Genomic DNA, 19,913 nt, shown 5'->3' with positions numbered 1-19,913 from the left:
TTATTGAGTTAATAACTCATTTTTACATTACGCAGTTGTGTGGTAGCAAATAAATAATGGATCACAGCTTTCCCCGTTCCATGCCAGGCTCTTTAAAGCTAACATATGGTCTTTAAAATTGACTGCATCTTGTACGAAGGATTGTAAGTGCTTGTAGCCTTGACAGATTTATACCATCAAAAAGCAGAGAAGCAATGGGATTATTTTTCAGACTCGTCCCGAAGTACATTGTTATTTTCCAGAGTGAGTTATTAGCATTTTTATCTGGGGGACTACAGAGAACGTTAATTCTATCAGCCCTGACAGGAACATGAGCTAGCAAAAAGAAACTCGCTCAGCTCAGAGAGGGGACCCGAAACCCTTCTCTAATGCCATTCTCTCCCCTCTCAGATCACCTAGCATTAATATTCCTCAACAAAATAATCCTATCCAGGCAGAACCTCAAAGAAGAGCTGAATTTTGGCTCAGCAATCTTATCTTTTTATACTTGTCATTTTAAAACAACGTTAACGATGATATATGAGGTCTTCCACGTTAACAATGCTGTAATGTTTCTATCCTTTGAGCACGTTTTTGACACTTAAAGGCCGTCAAAGATGTATTAGGCTGTAACTAAGGCTCTGAAACAACACAATAGTCTTGAAAGCATTAAGCTAGTCTTATTTGACTAGCTTTAGTGGATCCTTCCTTGAAACCTTTTCCCCCACTTGACTGTGATAAAAGAAATTAGTGGGTGTTGGAAAACATTGGGATCCATCACCTTTTTTCAGGGGTCACTGTTTAGGCTGTCTGTCAAACTTTTTCCCCACTCAAGCAGGAATAGCCTCTGGCCATATCAATCATCTTTATTAACATGACTTAAAAACCTTTGTTAGCTGACTCTTTTCCACCAGTTCTCCTTTTAGCTCCTGCTCCAATCACGATTTCATGGAGAGGTAAACAGGGCCAATTGGCTGGCTGTGTGGGCGGGTCGAGAATGCTTTTAACCTGCAGCATCTGCTGAAGTCCTGCTGTTTGCTCAGTGTGAAGTGGGCACCTTGTTTCAAGTGAATGTGATAGGGGGGCATTTTTGCCTTTATTGGCACATAATGGGACGGAAATGTGCTTGTTTTAAGCATTGCGCTTAGGTAGCTTTCTTTGGAGTGATTAAGGATCAGCACCTGGCTAAAAGAGAGATTTAAATGATGAGGATTTTGTGATTATGTCCTACAGAGTCAGGTGCTGGATGAAGAATGAGAGGTTAGGGCGGTTGGTACCTTCTTGTTAAGGGCGACTCCATCTTCACAGTCGAGAACAGCGCAGTCCACGTCCAGTGAAGTCAGTTTCTGCAGTTTTCTCTCGTCGTTGCCGGGAACATACAGCACGGCGCGGCGTGGTATGTACTTCAGAGAGGTGCCAGGAGTGTGGTGGGAACGCTGGCTAGACTGACACTGGGGAACCACTGACAAAAGTAGACGACTTATCCCCCTGAGAAAATGCAAGCATTTTATAATGGATATTTCAATATGGGTTTTTCTGTCTCATTTATTAATTTACATTAAAATGCAATTCATACATATAATGACTTTAATACACCTCGTTTATGATGATGAGCATGTTTTTAATTTCAGTGTGGGCATAATGTAAAGAAATACTGATATAACTGTTTCAAAGTATCTTAAAAATTCTTGAAAAGAAAACCTTGTAGCCTTCCATTTGTTTGCTGATCTCTCTTTATGCATGCACATATGTAACAAACCTCTGGCTAATCTCAAGTACTTAGCCTGAACTTCAATTTCCCTTCCAAATCTTTACAAACTGAAGAAACAAGGTTTGTTTTCCTTTCAGTCCTCTAATGGATAAGCACTGCTGACCTGAGGCTGTTATCTCCGACAACATCAGAGCAAACGCTTCTTCTCTAATGCTAATTCACAAAGGCTTAGCAAGCACAGCTGAATAAATCTATTTAGAGCCAAGCCAGTATGATGTGAAAGAGACTTGGGAGAGATTACATACCCCAACACAACAAAGTTAAGACAAGACCACAAATCTGTCTGGTAAATGACTTCTTGAAGCTGTCAGATGCAGATTCCCCTGCATCAGGGCTAATAGAGGTGTGCGTTTATGGCTTAATTTTCTCCTAACACATTTTATCACACACTAATAACCACTGTTATGCCTCAGACACGTTTTAATTGTTTTTTCGGTATGTCAGGGTGTTCAAACAATTAGCGTTAATAAATGCGCCAAATAATTGGTATCCCATACAACTAATTACAGCCGGGAACAGTCTTCGCCCGACGGTTCCTTGCGATTGCACATGAAGGGACCGTATTAGTTGACTGTATTCCTTTCCGGCTCGACAAAAAGAAGGGGGTAGCAAAGTGCTTTAAGGGGGGAGTGAAGGGGTGAAGTATTCTCTTTTGGTCTTTGTTGTCAAAAGAAGCTAAAGTCACTTCAATAGCCACTTAATCCAATCCTTCACGCTTACAATTGCCCTCAAGAACCAAGCGAGCATATTCTCGACTGAGATGATGCAGCTATGCCAGGCAATTAAAAGCAATTCAGGTAGTTATGGCTGCAAGCACTTTGCAGGCCTAAGTACACAGAGTCCCGGTAGGGATTCTCAACTCTATAGTGTTCGGATTTGGTCAGTGGCAATAGCTCAACAAGGGGAAGGAGGAGGAGGAGATATGCAAAACCACTCTCAATGCAGAAGAGAGAGAGGGGAGGAACTTACTATTACTCAAGACCCCCAAACCTTACAGTGCACGGATTGGTGATAAAGAATACAAACAGAGAAATTGGATGAAACAATCGTAGAGGGCATTATGCATGTACATGTGTAGGGGGTTGGCGAAGAAATGGGTAGAGCAAAAGGGGGAGGGAGGATCCAAATTAAATCTTCTATATTCAATGCATACTGCTGCAGGGTGAAAATGTTAAAAAGCCATTTTAAGTGGGCACTTGAAAAAGAAATAAATTATCTTGTAAGTAGGAGGCTTACAAAATGATGGCACTCGTAATTAAAAAATAGATTTCATAAAGGTGCAGAAAAAAAACATTAAAAAAGCTCCATGGGGAAGAGAGGGGTTTCCTTGATGGATCTTTATCAGAGAGACAGAGAGAGAGAGCGCAGATCGCTTGACTGAGGTACAAGGGGTCTAATAGAGAAACGCCATTCAGTGCTACTCTCCCTCTATGCCTTTTTTAAACACAGTAGGGGTTTCACTTTGCTGCAACCTAGCTGCCACAGGGAAAAGCGAGGAGTTTGCTTTGTTTAGTTGTTACTCTCTCTTTTATGTTTGAAGGAGATAGAGGAGGGAAAGACAAGTCTGTAAATTCAGGAAGGGTTTTTTGGTGTTCTCCGAGGGTGGCGTTTTGAAAACCAAGCGGCTGGCCTCTCACGCGAGAGAGCATGATGATGTGTTTGCAGCAGGGGAGGATGCTGGCTGTGTGTCTGTGTGTGTGTGTGTGTAGGTGTGTGTGTGTGTGTGTGTGTGTGTGTGTGTGTGTGTGTGTGTGTGTGTGTGTGTGTGTGTGTGTGTGTGTGTGTGTGTGTGTGTGTGTGTGTGTGTGTGTGTGTGTGTGTGTGTGTGTGTGTGTGTGTGCTGTAGACATGCACATGTCCACGTCATAGTCATATTAATACATGCATAATCATCAGGCATCTAATAAAAGATTTCATACGAGTTGCATGACATTTTTGGGTAATTTTGGGTGAACTATCATTTTAAAGATTTTTGTTTTGAAAAAAAAAAAAGAACTTCTATAGATTTCTATAGCATTTTTGCTTGGTAATCTTGGTTTTAAAAATGCATATATTTATGTTGGCATGAAATAAAAAGAAAAAGTTATTGGCTCTACTTAATTTCTTCAAATACTTTATTACGATAAAAAATGGGATTAAATGGGTTTAATATAAATTGGATAATAGAAAAAGAAAACTATTTAAATTAGTTAGGTCAGTGGCTTTAAGTCTAATTAGCACATTTCAAATCCATTTTATTTTTATTCAGAAAAAAGTATTATAATTCATTCTGACTTGGGAATTTAATTCTCAGGTAGAGGAATTGACAGAGACTAGCCAAAGGAGAAAAAAAGCTTTGTATTTGCTGAATGAAGTTTTTGTTCACACAGACCATCGAAATCATGTCACAAAAAAAAAAAAAAAATCATCTTTTTACAGACAAATTTCAAATGTCTGTGACAAATGTTTTTCACAAGGTTTATAATATGTCGTATAGATGCTATACAATGCTGAAACACTGCAGAGGTAATTAGTATTAGCTTATGCATTAGCTTGCAATGTTGGCTTACTTAGCCATGAAAGTCATAAAACTTTGTGGCATACCACTCTCACATTATAAACCAACCGGAATCCTGTTTAACAATGGCTAATGAGATTTTTATACCAACTTTCAACATAGTAATTCATTCACGAAAGTCATTTCAGAAAAATGAGCTTATCTCCCAGTGATTTATTTGATTACATGATTTGCCCACTTCTCATTTAAATCCACGCTTAGCTAAGAAAACCCTGAAATTAATATACGTAATGGTAACTCAAGTGGCCAATATTAAGTGTACAATAATTCACATAAAAAGCAACACAGACCATGGGCAATAAAAACAAGAAGCAATAAATGTTATTGCGGCACTACGGCAGCTCTGGAACCATTTGGAGAGAGTTGGCCTTCCCGACCAGATCCATACAGTGCTTCCGAGATACGCAATCTGGACCGTTTTATTGTTACATCTGTCCAGCATTTTCTCCTGTCATTAAACTATGATATACATTTTATAAGTTTAGCAATCCCTGATGTAGACAACATTTCTGCAGTCCTCACTTTTCTGGACTTGAAAGGCTATGATAACAGGGTGGTTAGCTTAGCAGTTAGTGGATTTACTGGTGAGAGTTCTGAGGTTTTCTCCTCTTTGCTGCTTTTATATGCTTCTAGACAGGCCTGGTCCTCATTAAATATAAGTCTGGCTTCCCTATATAAGAGGACCACGAGAAAATACAGAAATCTCTGGTGGTTTCGTTGGACACTAATTCTGTTTAGCTGTAGATCTATTACTGTTCTACCAAACTGCACTGTTGTGTCAGAAAAAGAAATGTCTGAACATTAACATTTCTCAGATGTTCCTATTTAATCTCAGATGTTCTTTTTCTTCCTCTAACCTTGAGTTTTAGACCCTAAGTAGGAGGTCTGAGAATGTATGGGGGTTGTATACCATCACTTTCAAAATGCCAACTTACCAGGAGACATGATGTGAAGATTTACTGCACAACTTTAACGTCGACATAAGTAGCTATTATATTTCTCCTAATGATACTGTAAGCTAGCCAGACAAACTAAGAATGCACTCATTTAACCGCCCACTGTGTTGGCTCTGGCTAAAAACATGTTGGTGACATTTTAAATAATAAGTACACCAGTCCTATGATGCAACTTGCATCTTTTTATGATAAAACAAAAAGACCAGCATTTCATCTTAACTTGCACTGACAAAACAACCAATAGGCCAATTCTTCTTCAAAACCCCACTTTAAAGCGGCTGCAAAATCAAATGGTGGCAACAAAAATAAAATAGCCTTTTAGATAACACTGTAAAAACATAATAGTCATTTCCAGACAAAATAAACAAATATTCTCTCTTCTGTTTTGTCTGTCTGCTACAGCAACGAATTTCAGCCTTTGAACTCCTGTTTCATGTATTCATAAAAATCCCTGGACACGGCACCATGGATAAATATGTTGTCCAATTTAACCCCCCCTTCCCCATCTCATATAAGCACTGACAACAGCAACTCTTTCAATATGCAGATTTCACAATTATTTCCAGCGTCTGGCAGCAACAGCAGTAGCTGTGTCTAAAATGCACAAAATTAAAGATTTGTGTTTCTACTCTGCGATAATCAGCATCTTTTTAATATGCAAACTATTTCCAGGATCTGTCGTGTTTGGGCTTTTAAATTAAATTTAAGAATGGGTGGGAGGGGGTGGATGAAACAGAAGGTTAAAAAAAATAACAAAAACAAATCAATGTTGTGATGCATAAACATGAAATAAGTTCGGAAGACGGTGGAGAAATAAATGGTCAAGGAGTCATCAATATTTATCCCATTTCCAGGCCTTGTCTTGCCCTCCCGCCTCCTCCTGGCACCAGGCTAAAACAATCCCAATAAAAGCTGCTTCTCAGCATGAGATCGGCCTTGTTTTCCAGTTGGAAGACACAAGGTGCCAGTGCTAAAATATGTGGCCAAATTAACTGTGGGGCATTGATGATAGTCAGAGAGGAAAAGTGAAACTTCTCTCTTTCACCCCCTTACCTCCCTCCTTCCCTCCCACTCCTCTCTGGGCTGACAGACGCATCTGATCCTCTCGTAACAGGATCAGCTGGTGGCTGGTGACCCTGGCAACAGTATCCCAGAAGTTGCATGTTCTCGCACTTCCATCGTTCCCCTTGCCGCTGCCTCATTAGAGTGGATTTTACGCCCTAATCTGCACAATGAGGGTGAAGTCATAGCAGTTATGTGCACTGGCCTACGCATCTACCTGTAATCCATGTGGAAAAGGGTTGCATGCTCTCTCTCTTTCGCAATGCTGCACACACACAATGGCTGACAAACCGCAAACTCTAAGCTCTAATTCTTCTCCACACAAAGGCTCAGACTACAGACGGCTCAGCTGTCAAGCAGAATTTTTTTCTGTTTTCTGGACCAAAGACTCACGAGTGCCTGCCTTCAACAAAAAGGAACGTCTATATTCAATTCATCACACCAAAGAAAACTAATAACAATGACTTGTTGTCGAAAGTTACTCAGTCCTGAAAGAACTTCAACCGATCTGTGCAATAATAATAATAACTGGCATAAAACCTAAAGTTCCAACCCACACCAATGCGAGAAACCGACTGCTCCGTTCGATTCTCTTCTGCAGCAGGATCGACACTGAAAATTTTCCCATTAATTTTTCTTTAGAAATAATTGAGAAGGGTCCATCAAAAGGAGGGAGCAAGCAATGGGTGTGGGGAGGGCAACGGGGTTAGCTTTTAACTTAGCATTTTTATTGACTCCGGGAAAACAAAATAAGGGATCCTACTAAGAGTGTGCACTCAGCAATAGCCATTCAGGCCTTTGGAGCTCCATTGTAGCACTTTGAAGGGTCTGAAAGGAAACCCCACTGGTGAAAATCCAGTGGAACATCTCCACAACAGAGCACAACTGTTCCCTTCGGCTTGAATGGGAGGGACATAAAAGGGGAGATGGACTTCTGAGGTACAGCCAGAAACAAAGGCAACAAAAGTGCTGATCATGAGGGAAAGACACAACTCGTTGCGGCAGAGGGGCATGGAGAAAAGGAGCCTTAGACAATGGCACTCATGGCCAAGTGACACACTGAAGAACTGAAAAATCTACACAAGAAGTGCTTCTCTTCCCACTTCACAAAAAACCCACAAGGAACTTCTGGATGGCCAAGGGGCCAGAGTGTCCCAGAGGGGAAGAGGACGAGTGAGAGAATCAACGTCAGACTGACAGCAAAGTATAGCCAGAGAAGTGAAGAAAACAGCAACAGTCAGAGAAACTGACAAGAGACGATGCAAAAAAAGAAGGGGAGCTTGTTTTGCTTAAGGAAAGATGGTAATATACAGGAAGAAAGAGACAGAATAAGAGGGAGGAAGTTGCCCCTGTTGCTTTAGGCACTTTAAAAGGTGAAGCTCAATCTCTGATGCATTCCCACAGTGAGAGCTCTGCCATAGCACCACTATTCCTGACTCTCCGCTCTGTTCTTTTCCAGGACTTTTGAAGTGCCTCTTTGTGCATCAACACAATTAGCTTTTAACCCCTAGAGAAACATTCATCCCCACCCACTCACCCATTCAACATGTGGATGACGCTTAAAGAGGTGATCGCCTTCATCTTGTCCTGATAAAAAGGCCCTCATGACTACAGACATAAATAAATAAGTCCCATCTATAATTATCATGCCCTCCACTAACTTTTCCCCAGTTTATTGCCGACACTTTGTTGGAACAGAAATTATTCTTTTACCAGAACCAGCATGCGTTGTCCATTTTAATGGGTGGCAGGGCTTCATTTACAGTTAAATCGTGTCACCTCCAAGACTGAGAGCATCTGAGCACAAGCCGGCAAGGAGGAGAGGGGGGAGTGATTTGTTTGACATGTTTTTATAAAACCTCTCCAAACGATGACCACCTCCTCTTCGCACTGGTTCATTTGCATGCTCTGAAGCACAGCCCCAGTATGAAAGATTAATGCTGATATGCATACAGAAAGAACAAATTTTGAGATATGCATAACGGGGTTTGAACTGTTCTGCGCGTGCCTGTCCTTAGAACTTATGATATGCAAATAAAACCATACTATTTGAAACTTGTTATTAAAAGAACTTCATTTTAAAGGGATAATTCACCTAAAAATTACAACTGTGGCAGGGTTTATTCTAATTCATAGTTTATAGTCATTTTAAACCTGTATGGCTTTCTTTTTCTGTAGAAATCGGATGACTCCAGTTTTATTTTGGACCACACTGACCTTCATTGTATGGACAAAAACAGCTGAAAAATTCTTCAAAATATGTTGTTTTGCACTTTAGAAAGTCGTATTAGTATAAGTTTGCAACGACATAGTAAATGATGACAGAATTAAAATTTTTGGATGTACTATCCTTTTAAGCTATGATAATGCTTTCAAACTATAAAGTTAAACTTAATCTGAGCAAAGAATCATATTTCATAAAATCAGTTACTAACAGAAAAAAAAAAAAAAAGTGAAAAAAGAAAATCAAGCCTGAAAAGATTTAAGGTAAGTTTAGCTGCCTATTTTTTCATCCAGTCACCTATAAAAGTAAAATACACAACATGCTGCATTATTCGAGGAACAAGGTACATGCTAACGTTTAAAACTTAGGGTTAGGAATTTGAACAAACCTCTAATCACAACTAATAGTAAACATTGCCTTAGCAAGCATCAGTAAATAGAAAATTAATTGTACTGTCATTTATGCTTACAGCAAAATCACAGAGTGTAAAAATCAAAATAAGATCTACCGTTTCCTCCTGCTGATGCTGACAGACAGCATCCCAGCTTGCACATTCCCAGGCAAAAGGTCCTGGCGATCAAGGCGTGCACTGCCCCATGCAATCAAGAGGAGCCCACTTTTAACCCACGACTATGTCTTTCCCTTTCACTTTAGCTGATTAATGGATCAACGCTGTAATTGATTAGTGGCAAGGTGTGAATTTAACCAGAGTTCAGCAGCAATAATGGTCTCCCGACAATAGCAGCTGACGTAAAATGTAAAATGATAGCCTGCAGCCTGATGGCCATCAAAGGAGAGCAGCCCACATAAAGAGGCCGGCTATTCTCTGGAGCGCTGAATTTCTTTGGGCTCTTTTCTCTTGGTAATGCTGTCAGTTTAACTGACAGGAACCATTATGGACGGTGCTTGTCAGCTCACCTTCATAAAACAAGCTGTAAAACAGCAAATAACAGGCTTATATGGCTTCATTATCTGAGGCACTCTAAATCACAGTGGAGGCGCTGGGTTCTCGTGCGTGTGGGTGCGTGTACCATCCCTTCAGTTCAACCCTCATCTGAGAGGGCAGACAGGGCGTTTTCAGAGAGTAAAAAGAGGGAGAGAGAAGTTGAGTGGGCCAGTCTCTTCTCTGAGCGCTAATAAACCTCATCCTTTTCATTAGCCACAACGACGAGAGAAGCCCCACGCCATGTTCACCAATCATTATCCAACGCGTTATTAATTAGACCACATCCACTCTCCTAGAGTTCCAAACCGATGTGATCAGGGGCACCCAATGTTAAGATAAAATGTCCTCACAGTGGGACGCAACTGAAGTGGAGAGGAAAAGAACGAGGAAGGAGAGATAGAGGGACAAAGAGAGAGAAAAAACAGTGTTAATAAAAGTACTGCTCCTGTGCTCCAGTGAAATTATTTAAGAGGTAACGCGACAGAACGGGGTGGTCGAGGCACAGATGGAGACTGCATCTGGGAATAGAAACCTTTTGCCACTGCAACACGCTTGACGAGCAATTGGTTTTATTTATTTCATGCAAATAGATCCGGGCCTTTCACTAACCTGACAGCGGGGGCTGTGAGGTGTCGGCCTGGCTGCTCGCTGAGGTGCTGCGGGGAAAGATTGCTGCGATAGGTGGAGGCAGGGCTGTTGCGATATCACATTTTCACTACATGATTCGGATTAACGGTATTATTGCAATATCTATAGAAATTAAAAAAAAAAAAAAAAAAGTCAAATTCATGTTTTCTTCAAATTTCTGTTTTCTCTTTTTTGGCCAATGAATCACATTCAAAATAGGAATGTATGGAGGCAGAGTGAAAGATTGTAACAATTATCATCAATATCGGTATACTTAACAGTATAATAATCGGTAAATGCTCCAAGTTGAAGGTTCACTAAAACGTATACATATAAAAATACACAACACATATTAGAACACTTCTGTTCTGAGCGTTTCTCAGCCAGAGGTTCCTGAAAATCTCTTAAGAAATGTATCCAGCATAAACTAATTTAGGATGGTATTGAAATTATGTTTTTGATAACCACATGGGTCTGGTGTTTACGCAAGTTTCTTTAGTAGTACAGCTTTGATTGATTTATTAATCGAATCATTCCGTTTTATTTCTTCCTTCAACCCTAATAAAGAACATATATTACAAAAACAAAATGATTAGTATCAGAAATAAAACTGAATGCAAATAAAATGAGAAAATAATTGAAGGGGCTGACGCGAATACAAGTAATTCTACATTTCACTGACAGCCTGCCAAAACAAATGTGGTAATTGTTTGGCAAACAGTGTGATTTGAGCGGTGTGGTTGGGATTGTTCTAGATGCAGCAGTGAGTGGAGGACAGAGAAAGAGAGAGGAGGAACAAGAGATCAGTGTGACTGTCTCTTTAAGCACAGGGAGGGATAGAGCGAGACTGTCACAGGTTGAGAGGGCTGACTGATTAGCGTTTGTTTTAAACAGCAGTGCTAAGATTGACGAGTTGCCACCAGAAGCTCTGCGTCCCTGACACTCTCTCACACCCACACACTCAAATGAACTACAAAAGACATTAGATGTCATAAATGACTTAGATGACAAATTACTACGAAAAGGGACATTTTTATACTTTCTTCAGAAAATGTGAGTGCAAGGCTCACCGCTATGATGCAAGGGCATTGTCGATGGTTGCCAGGGAGTTTCTAAATGGTTGCTAAAGTGCTAAGGTGATAAAGGTTGCAAGATAATCATTTCCTGAACTAAATAAATGATCCCACCTTGTCAGTCTGTATGATGTTCCGAGCTCTAGTTATAACTCAAACCCCTCCTTCAATGGAAGTCAATGGGTGATGCACAGACATTTTGACAACCAAAAATATTCAGCCAAATTTAAAAAACAGGGCCAAAATCATTGACCACATCATTTAATAAGCGCTTCACAGATGATGTGTTTTGACTGTGTCAGTGTCTATTTCGTGTACACAATGTGGATAGGTAACAACATGTCAGACACTTCAGCACGACCAAAAATGATGCTAGAATAGCAACATGTAAAATTTGTTCAGCTGAAACATTGAGAGGTGGCTCATTGCTTAAGAACTTTACTATTAGTTTATCGCCTGAGAACAAGACACTCTGAACATCATGAAGAGTTCAATTACCTAAATTTAATTACAAAGGTTTTAGTTTTCAAAAATTTTCAATTTTGTTCATTTGGTAAAAAGTACATAAATAATTTTGGTGGTGCATCACTCATTTTTGCCCATTTTATTGTTTTATTTTAGAGTCCAACAGCTTAAAAAAAAGAGTAATATCTCACCTCATTTTAATAAGCCACATTGTTTGAAGTATCATTCATGTCTGTAGCAAAAAAAAAAAAAAGCTGCAAAAAGAGATACATTCCAAAGTTTAACACTTAATTAAGTATTCACTAATCCTGCATTCCGAATATGCAGGTGTGTGCATTTAAGCTTGCAACCATGCACCCACACACTCTTGCATGCACCCACACAAGTGTGTAAACAAATCTAACCTATACGCCATGTCAAAGGAAGCAGACACACACAGAGACTCACACATACTCACTCAGCCCCAGAGAGGCGTTGCTTTGTCATACCTCTACTCTCGGCAGGCCCTGCCGTTTCCATGCCTTGCTCAACTCTTCTGGCTACACTCCAAAGCACCTCAAACGCACGCCTCGCTCTGTCCCTCCGCCATATGGACAGATCTGAACCCTTTGTAGTCATCTCTCTATGGAGGGCCTACCTGACTAAAGCCCAGCGGACTGCGACCTGCAGGGATGAGCACGCCGGCGCCAGAGATTGGCTCTTAAACATGGCGTAACACTTGCCATCTGACTGCCATAACAATCTGCATCCTTCGCACACACACCAGACGGACATATCATAACTTGTTTCTTTCATCTTGTTTCCATTTTTTCAAACCATCTTTTTCGAGAGTTCAAAAGTAATACATTTTGAAACAAATAATATCAAATATATGTGTTAAACAAAGGAGCTAAAAAAACCCTGACAGGTGACAAAAACTTAAAAAAAAATATATATATATAAATAAATAAATAAATAAATAAATAAATAAATAAATATATATTTTTTCTTATTTTCGCGGTGGAATGCACAAAAATATATTCTGAAGCACGTTCAAGCTGCTCTTTTTCATATATAGCATATAGAGACCCCAGTATGTTAAGCACTTCAAATGTCGCCCATGAAACTCGTGCACGATATTCCACGTTTTCCGTTATTCACATTATTTGCTACTCAGGTAGGCTGTGGTATCTTTCCCTTTAATTTGCACCTCATAAGGTGTGCGTTTGCTTTGTTGCTCTTTTGAGGCTGTGGTGTTTAAACAATGCTTACTAAGGCATCCAAAGTGAAAATACCCCTAGGAAAATACCCCTCACACCATTAAACCACCAGCCTGAACCGTTGCTATAAGGCAGGATGGATCCATGTTTTCATGTTGTTTATGCCAAATTCTGACCCTACTATCTGAATGTCACCAGTACAAATCGAGACTCAGACCAAGCAATATTTTTCCAATCTTCTATTGTCCAATTTTGGTGTAAAGTTGTAGCCTCAGTTTCCTGTTCTTATCTGACAGGAGAGGCACTTAGATCTGCTGCTTCAAGGTTCGACGTGTTGTACATTCAGAGATGTTCTTCTACATACCTTGGTTGTAACAAGTGGTTATTTGAGTTACTGTTGCCTTCCTATCAGCTCAAAACAGTCTGGCCATTCTCCTCTGACCTCTGGCATCAACAAGGTATTTTTGCCCACAGAACTGCCACTTACTTTCTTATTCTCTGTAAACCCTAGTGATGGTTGTGCATGAAAAAAGATAAGCAGTTTCTGAAATACTCAGACCAGCCCATCTGGCACAAACAACAATGCTATGTTCAAAGTCACTTAAATCTCCTTTCTTCCCAATTTTGATGCTCAGTTTGAACTTCAGCAGATTGTCTAGATGGTTGTGTCAGAAATCGCTCCCTATACTCAATGGGGACAGCCATTTGTGGTGGTGTCTGAAACCATAGTGGATGTTATCGCGCGCACTCATTCAATCCCAAAATGCACTGCAATACAACTGATATACGCTCAACGGCTAGAGAATACCCATAATGAACTGTGAGGGTCATGCCGAATTAATTCTTGTGTCGCTCCAGAAGATGGCGCCCACAGCCGAATCATCCATCCATTTTCCAAACTGCTGATCCTATATGGGTACAGCGTAATACAGGTATAAATTCCTTTTTGATTAATTATTAAATAATTTAAGAAGATTTAAATGACAGAACTGAAGATCAATCTTTGCATTAATACTGGTGCTGCCAGTTTGCCAAGTTTCAAATGATTATTAAACAGCAAGAACAAACAGCTGCCCTTCCAGCACACTCAGTGTTTGAATTCACCCACTAATTTTTTACTCATTCCCTCAAGTGGACTATATTAGTGGAGTAATGTAGGGAATAGCGAATGAGGATACAGGGGCTGATTTCAAACAAATTTCGGGTATACAGGCCGATTTCGAATGTCTACATGCCTAAATGTATTGAGTTGCAGCAATGTGATTGGCTGATTAGATATTTGCGTTAACAAGCATTTGAACAGGTGTACCTAATAAAGTAGCTGGAGAGTGCATATGCATATTATACATAAACTTGCCATGATGGTTGCAAGACTTGTGATAATCAATGCTGTTTGGTCACTGATGTTAAACCTTGATTTGCTAAACCTTGAACTTATATGCGCAAAAGTGATTTGAGAGCCATGATTTTTTTTTATTAACCAAAAAGTGACATAAAATTTAGTCTATTCTTCACTTCAACTTGCCATATGGTTTAAGATTTATAATACAGCACACGAGTTGTATGGACTTCTTCAATGGTGCTGTCTTGTCTTTTCTGACCACCCCTGGACACTGTGTGAGTTCAATGAAAGGACAAGTACAGCGTGAAGATTTTTCACTATTTTCTATATTTCTTCCAAAACAGAAAGACAGAGGTTTGGAATATATGATGAAAGCATTTTTATTTTTGAGTGACTATTTCTTTAAGTGTTACATTAAGACATCAGAAGGATGCTTACGCAATGACTGCAGGGTACAGCCCATAGCAGCATGTATGTGTGTGTGCGTGTAGGAGAAAGATGGATGGCCTAGCTGCACCACAGGTGGCTGAGGCCCAGCACAGGGAGGATACGGGTCAGAGAGACTCTGTCTCCAGCTTTGTGGATGAAGGCAGCCCATGTGGCTCTTTGAACAGAACAACTGAACGCAGAACAAACAGTGAGAACGCTTAGACACAGACAGACACAGGTAAGATCTTCCCATACCACCCAGCCTGGAGCTGATGTATATGATGGACATTTGGGTTTTGTACCCACCAGACCAAAAAAATCGCATTGGACTGAGTTGGAATTTGGTTCATTTCTGCTCCAAGCTGCATGTTAATGTTAGAGAGCAGATCTGGAAATATAGATTTATTGTTCATTATATTATAATATATTTTGCACTATTCAGCATATAAGTAATTAATGGCTAACATTATTGAATTCTTAACTCACTAAATGATTGGAGAAATCTGGAATGTGAAGATTGCATTGTGTATAATGCTTCCAAGTGGAAAAAGTTCCTTGTTTCATAATCATTGTTAATAAATGGAAAACTAATTAGGATGTGCAAATATGAATGTTAACAGTGCATTTTAAATGAAGTTTAACTGTTAAATGGCTATAATTACTCATTTTATCCTCAGAAATAACAATCGTTTCATATATATATATATATATATATATATATATAATATATTATATATATATATATATAATATATTATATATATATATATATAATATATTATATATATATATATATAATATATTATATATATATATATATAATATATTATATATATATATATATAATATATTATATATATATATATATAATATATTATATATATATATATATATATATTATATATATATATATATATATATTATATATATATATATATATATATTATATATATATATATTTATATATATTATATATATATATATATATATATATATATATTAATTATATATATATATATATATATTAATTATATATATATATATATATTATATATATATATATATATATATATATATATATATATATATATATATATATATATATATATATATATATATATATATATATATATATATATATAATAAGCTATCAGTATTAGTTTCAATATTGGACCATTTAAAAAGGAATACTGTATCTAAAATTGGCAATTAGCTTTCCCTATAGGTCTTTTTACTCTGTTGCAGTTTTATCTAATCCCAAACACTGCCACTAAAGCTGCCTAACACTACACAAGCCTGATTGGTTTACCTCGCCCTCAAGTGGTAGGACCTAGTACTGCAGGTTTCTGTTGTATCACCTGTGTGTGCCTTTGAGAACTTGAGAAATCATGACTGATTTTGATCAGGCTGATCTCCCAAGAGTGACTGACAAATGAAAAACAAATCCACAATTATATATGCATTTATGGATAGGAACAGAAGACAAATGTATTGAATCACATTTCCCAGTGCACAAATTGCCCTGATAAACACACGCATGCTTGGGATGGTGGTTACACATTGAACAAATGAGAGGTGCCTCTTTCATAGGTGTCCCCCTCTCCTCTAAAACACCCAGAAAAGACACAGAAACGGGCAGTGCGATTACTTAACAAAGAGACTGTGACACTCGCACTGACCCTGGGTCAGTGAAACCGGTCATGAACTGTGTGCATTTACAGCACTATTAGACATTTAAGCAGGATTCAGCCTCTCTCAGGCATGAATGTTTCCACCAGACCTGCACTAATAGCATCTAAACAGCTAATATCAACAGAGGACGGCCATTGAAATGCCGCACGCATGACTGGCGTTTAGCTAGAGCTCTGTATCAAGCAAGATACTAGGGCAAATGTGTATTACCAGTAACATGCATTGTAAAATCAATGAATGGAATGGTGGAATAACATTTGAGATTAATATACATTTCAAAATAAAATGCTGCTCTTAGAGCGTTAATAGAAACATCTCTTTAAGTACACAAGTATTAATCTGTTTTTGAGGCTGTTGTGGTGTGTTTGTGTGTGTGGGTGTGTGTGTGTGGGTGTGTGTGTGTGTGTAACCCAGAAGTCTATGTGACTGAACCCCCCTCCCCCCCGCAACCCTCCCTTCGGCCCAGTCCAGATCCTTTAATTAATACTGGCTTAGACCCGATTGCTTCTGACACTACAGGGAGTTTCCTGAAGCCCAGCCTACTTCTGCTCCACAACACAGTGACCAAATCCACCGAGGCCGCCCACCTCCACTCAGACACAAGACCTTGTGAAGGCAGTAATTAAAATGAACCATATTATAGCCATATAAGAATTCACCATATAAGAATTCACCATATAAGAATTCACTCAAACAATAGCATTTGGTCCATACGGTCAATCTTAAGCAGGCAAAATAACGAAGTTCTGACGTCAGGTTCTTAACGATGCTAGTATTACCGATAAATCAAACAACAAACCACATTATGGCCATAAATTTACAGATTATTGGGCCTGAATTGATGGTGAAAATGCACAGCTGAAAACCAAAACATTTTCACTAGGGTTAACCACTAGCACGTACGGAAGCAAATCCAGATAATCAACGCTGCCTAATTTTCACCAAGCACAGCGTAAAAGGAGAAGTGGAGCACGTACATTCCAGCACCACGATATTTGGTGCCCATCGTGGGGTCATGAATCCAGCATCGCTCGCACTGCATGGAATCGCTCCAACTCAGAGCTGCTACGATCCACACGGACTTGCGGTCTGCATGGTATGCTTACCATTATATCAGACATCTCCAGGAACATTTATTATGAATATTGTTACTTTTCAAAACTGAGGGATAATTTAAATGCATTTATAATATGAAATTGCAGCTCAAAATGCTAAACAGACATGCTGCTGTGCGTTTCTTGAAAGTAAATACCGGGTTTCGTTTAATTAGCGTGACAGTGGAAACATGACTGAAGGCTACAGCAATAATCCAACATTCCAAACCACTGAATACAGTATTAACATACAGAATCTAATGGAATCTGGAATACAAATGCTGAGCGGAGGGCAGCAGGGAATAAAAAGAGTGAACGTGGAAAGGCAGAGTGGAGGTGGGAGGGTGGAAAGGGCAGCGTGTTTGTTTTCTTGCCTCTGGCTAATGAATTTACTAAACTGCCAGGTGGATGCAAATGGCAGAGCAGGCGCCTCGACTCTGCAAACTTCACAGCATCTGTAGAAACGCCGCAGTAAATCCAGAAGGCCTACAACAGTGTGTAAGCAGAGGGGGCAGGGGGGATAAACAACCCTTCATCCTAAGGAGAAAGGCATACAGTCAAACAACTCTTTTAAATAGATGGTCAACAGATTAGCGCTAACACCAAACAGCTAAGTAGAGTGCAACTGATTGAGTTTTTTTCACTAAATGAGAGTCCATCTTCTCATTCAAAGATACCAGCTGTATTCAAACAGAAAAACCCAACCTAAATAATATGTTGGTAGTGAACGATTATGATGTGCACAGGGACTTAAAGTCATGAAGAAATAGAACAAGCGACAGACCTTTTTTTCCGCATTGTAACGTACATCTGAGTGAAAAAGATTATTAAGAAAAAATAAAGTAAGACTGGGACTATAGAGAGTAATGGAGCAAGTCATATATGTTATGATTATCAGAGCCAGTATATATGTGAAAAAGCTGATTAAGACACAGAAACTGCATTTACATTTAACTCAAAGTCTTTGCGGTTACTATTTTCCCCTGTGTATATGTAGGCAGCTTTCTCTACTGCAAAGGAGATTATAACGTTATTCCCACCTAAGCTGATATACCGAACAAACATTAGATCTGAGAAAGACATAAATCTCTCTCTGTTGCTTTGTTTTCTTAATGTTATATCATAGCTTGTGCAATGCTGTGCTGTAATGGGGTTGCCCTCATACATCATACTCCAGGATTCCCTCACCGTTGGGGGTCATTCTACAATGTTTATTGTGAAAAATGCTTAATGTGCAATTCAACATGCATTTTTGTTTCAGAGACATTTGTCTTTGATAGTTGCTCGACTGTGGCGTACTTTAAGTAATTTTAGTGGCTAATTTTAGGCTGAGATGTACCATTTTGTCATGCTACACAACTACTTGTTGGAAAAAAAAATTGCTAGTGGATTTCAAAAACTGAACAGTTGCAGGAAAAAAATTATACAAATTAGTAGCTGCTATTTTAGTTGCATTCGTTTAGTTACCCCTCATCCCTGGCAGTCAGTTCATATGCTTATAAGCTCAGCAAAATTAATTCTCACATCTCGCTGAATAAAGTCTGGATAATCAGTACGATGGACGGAGGGACGGAGGGAGGGAGGGTTGTGGAAACTGAGGAATGGAAGCTGTTGTGTTTGGCAGTGGGCCGCATCCAACCACCACCCTTCCTTCCCCACTCCACCTGCACAACATTTTCACTACCTGATACACATCAACATGGAAAATACACATCACACGTTAAGAGCAGGTACACGAGCAGAGAAATGACAGCATCTTGGGATGTGAATGGACTTTATAAATTAACATTGGCTGGGGTGATTTTGAAAATCCCAGAGCGTCTTTTACTTAAACTGGAGTCCAGCTTTTTCACCTCCAGCTGACATAACCACCGACAGCATGGCTCATGACTCAGAGGAAATTATTTGAAAAGGTTCCATGTGATATTTCAGAAGCTTTCCTGTTCAGGCGGCACATTGGTGTGCTAATGATGGAAACTTCAGCAGACTGACACCCAGGTCAGGCAGGATGGCACCGAACACACGCTATTTTGCTTGGATAATGCTGGCATTTTCAAAACAGCTTGCCTAAGCGTGGCGTCATTTGATAACATTTATCTTCTTGTTTGTGCTTTGACAGGAATCCAAAAATAGACATGACTGCATCACCCTGCACATACACAAATCAAACTTAAAGAGTATTCACCGCTCAAGTCAGAGTCCGATTATAACTGAGCCCTTACCACTGAGTGACTCTAATGAAGTCCGTCTGCGCCTCCTTAACCCGAGTTAAGGAGGAGTAGCAAACTGGTTTCAATTTAGACTTGTAAGGGACAGAAGCTTTCCAAAATCCCAGGCCTCATGACTTCCTTCCGTGGATGTAGAGGAATGCTGTCTGGCTTTATGCACTGCTGTAGGACTACAATAAAGCTAGAGGAAAGGAGGGGGAAGCAAGTCAAGGGCATGTTTTACCCTATCTATGCCACACTTTACCTTCATCTATGAGAACTACATTTGCC

The 19,913-nt window shown here is 39.3% G+C and overlaps 1 protein-coding gene across 3 annotated transcripts in view; it reads right to left on the bottom strand.

The window, feature by feature from the left end:
* clybl (citrate lyase beta like) overlaps positions 1–19,913 on the bottom strand; it is a 106,454-nt gene that overhangs the window by 32,643 nt on the left and 53,898 nt on the right. For 2 of the 3 annotated variants that reach the window (XM_067409507.1, XM_067409508.1), the window contains exon 2: positions 1,257–1,467. In XM_067409507.1, the coding sequence (XP_067265608.1) occupies positions 1,257–1,467 (211 nt within the window). Of the gene's footprint in view, positions 1–1,256; positions 1,468–11,851; positions 11,915–19,913 lie in introns of all 3 variants that reach the window. The other variant, XM_067409510.1, reaches the window with a different exon arrangement.

This window comes from Chanodichthys erythropterus, chromosome 14 (genome assembly GCF_024489055.1).
Source record: "Chanodichthys erythropterus isolate Z2021 chromosome 14, ASM2448905v1, whole genome shotgun sequence".
Lineage (NCBI taxonomy): Eukaryota > Metazoa > Chordata > Actinopteri > Cypriniformes > Xenocyprididae > Chanodichthys > Chanodichthys erythropterus.
Note: the sequence above shows the minus strand (reverse complement) of the source record. Positions and strands in the feature narration are given on the sequence as shown.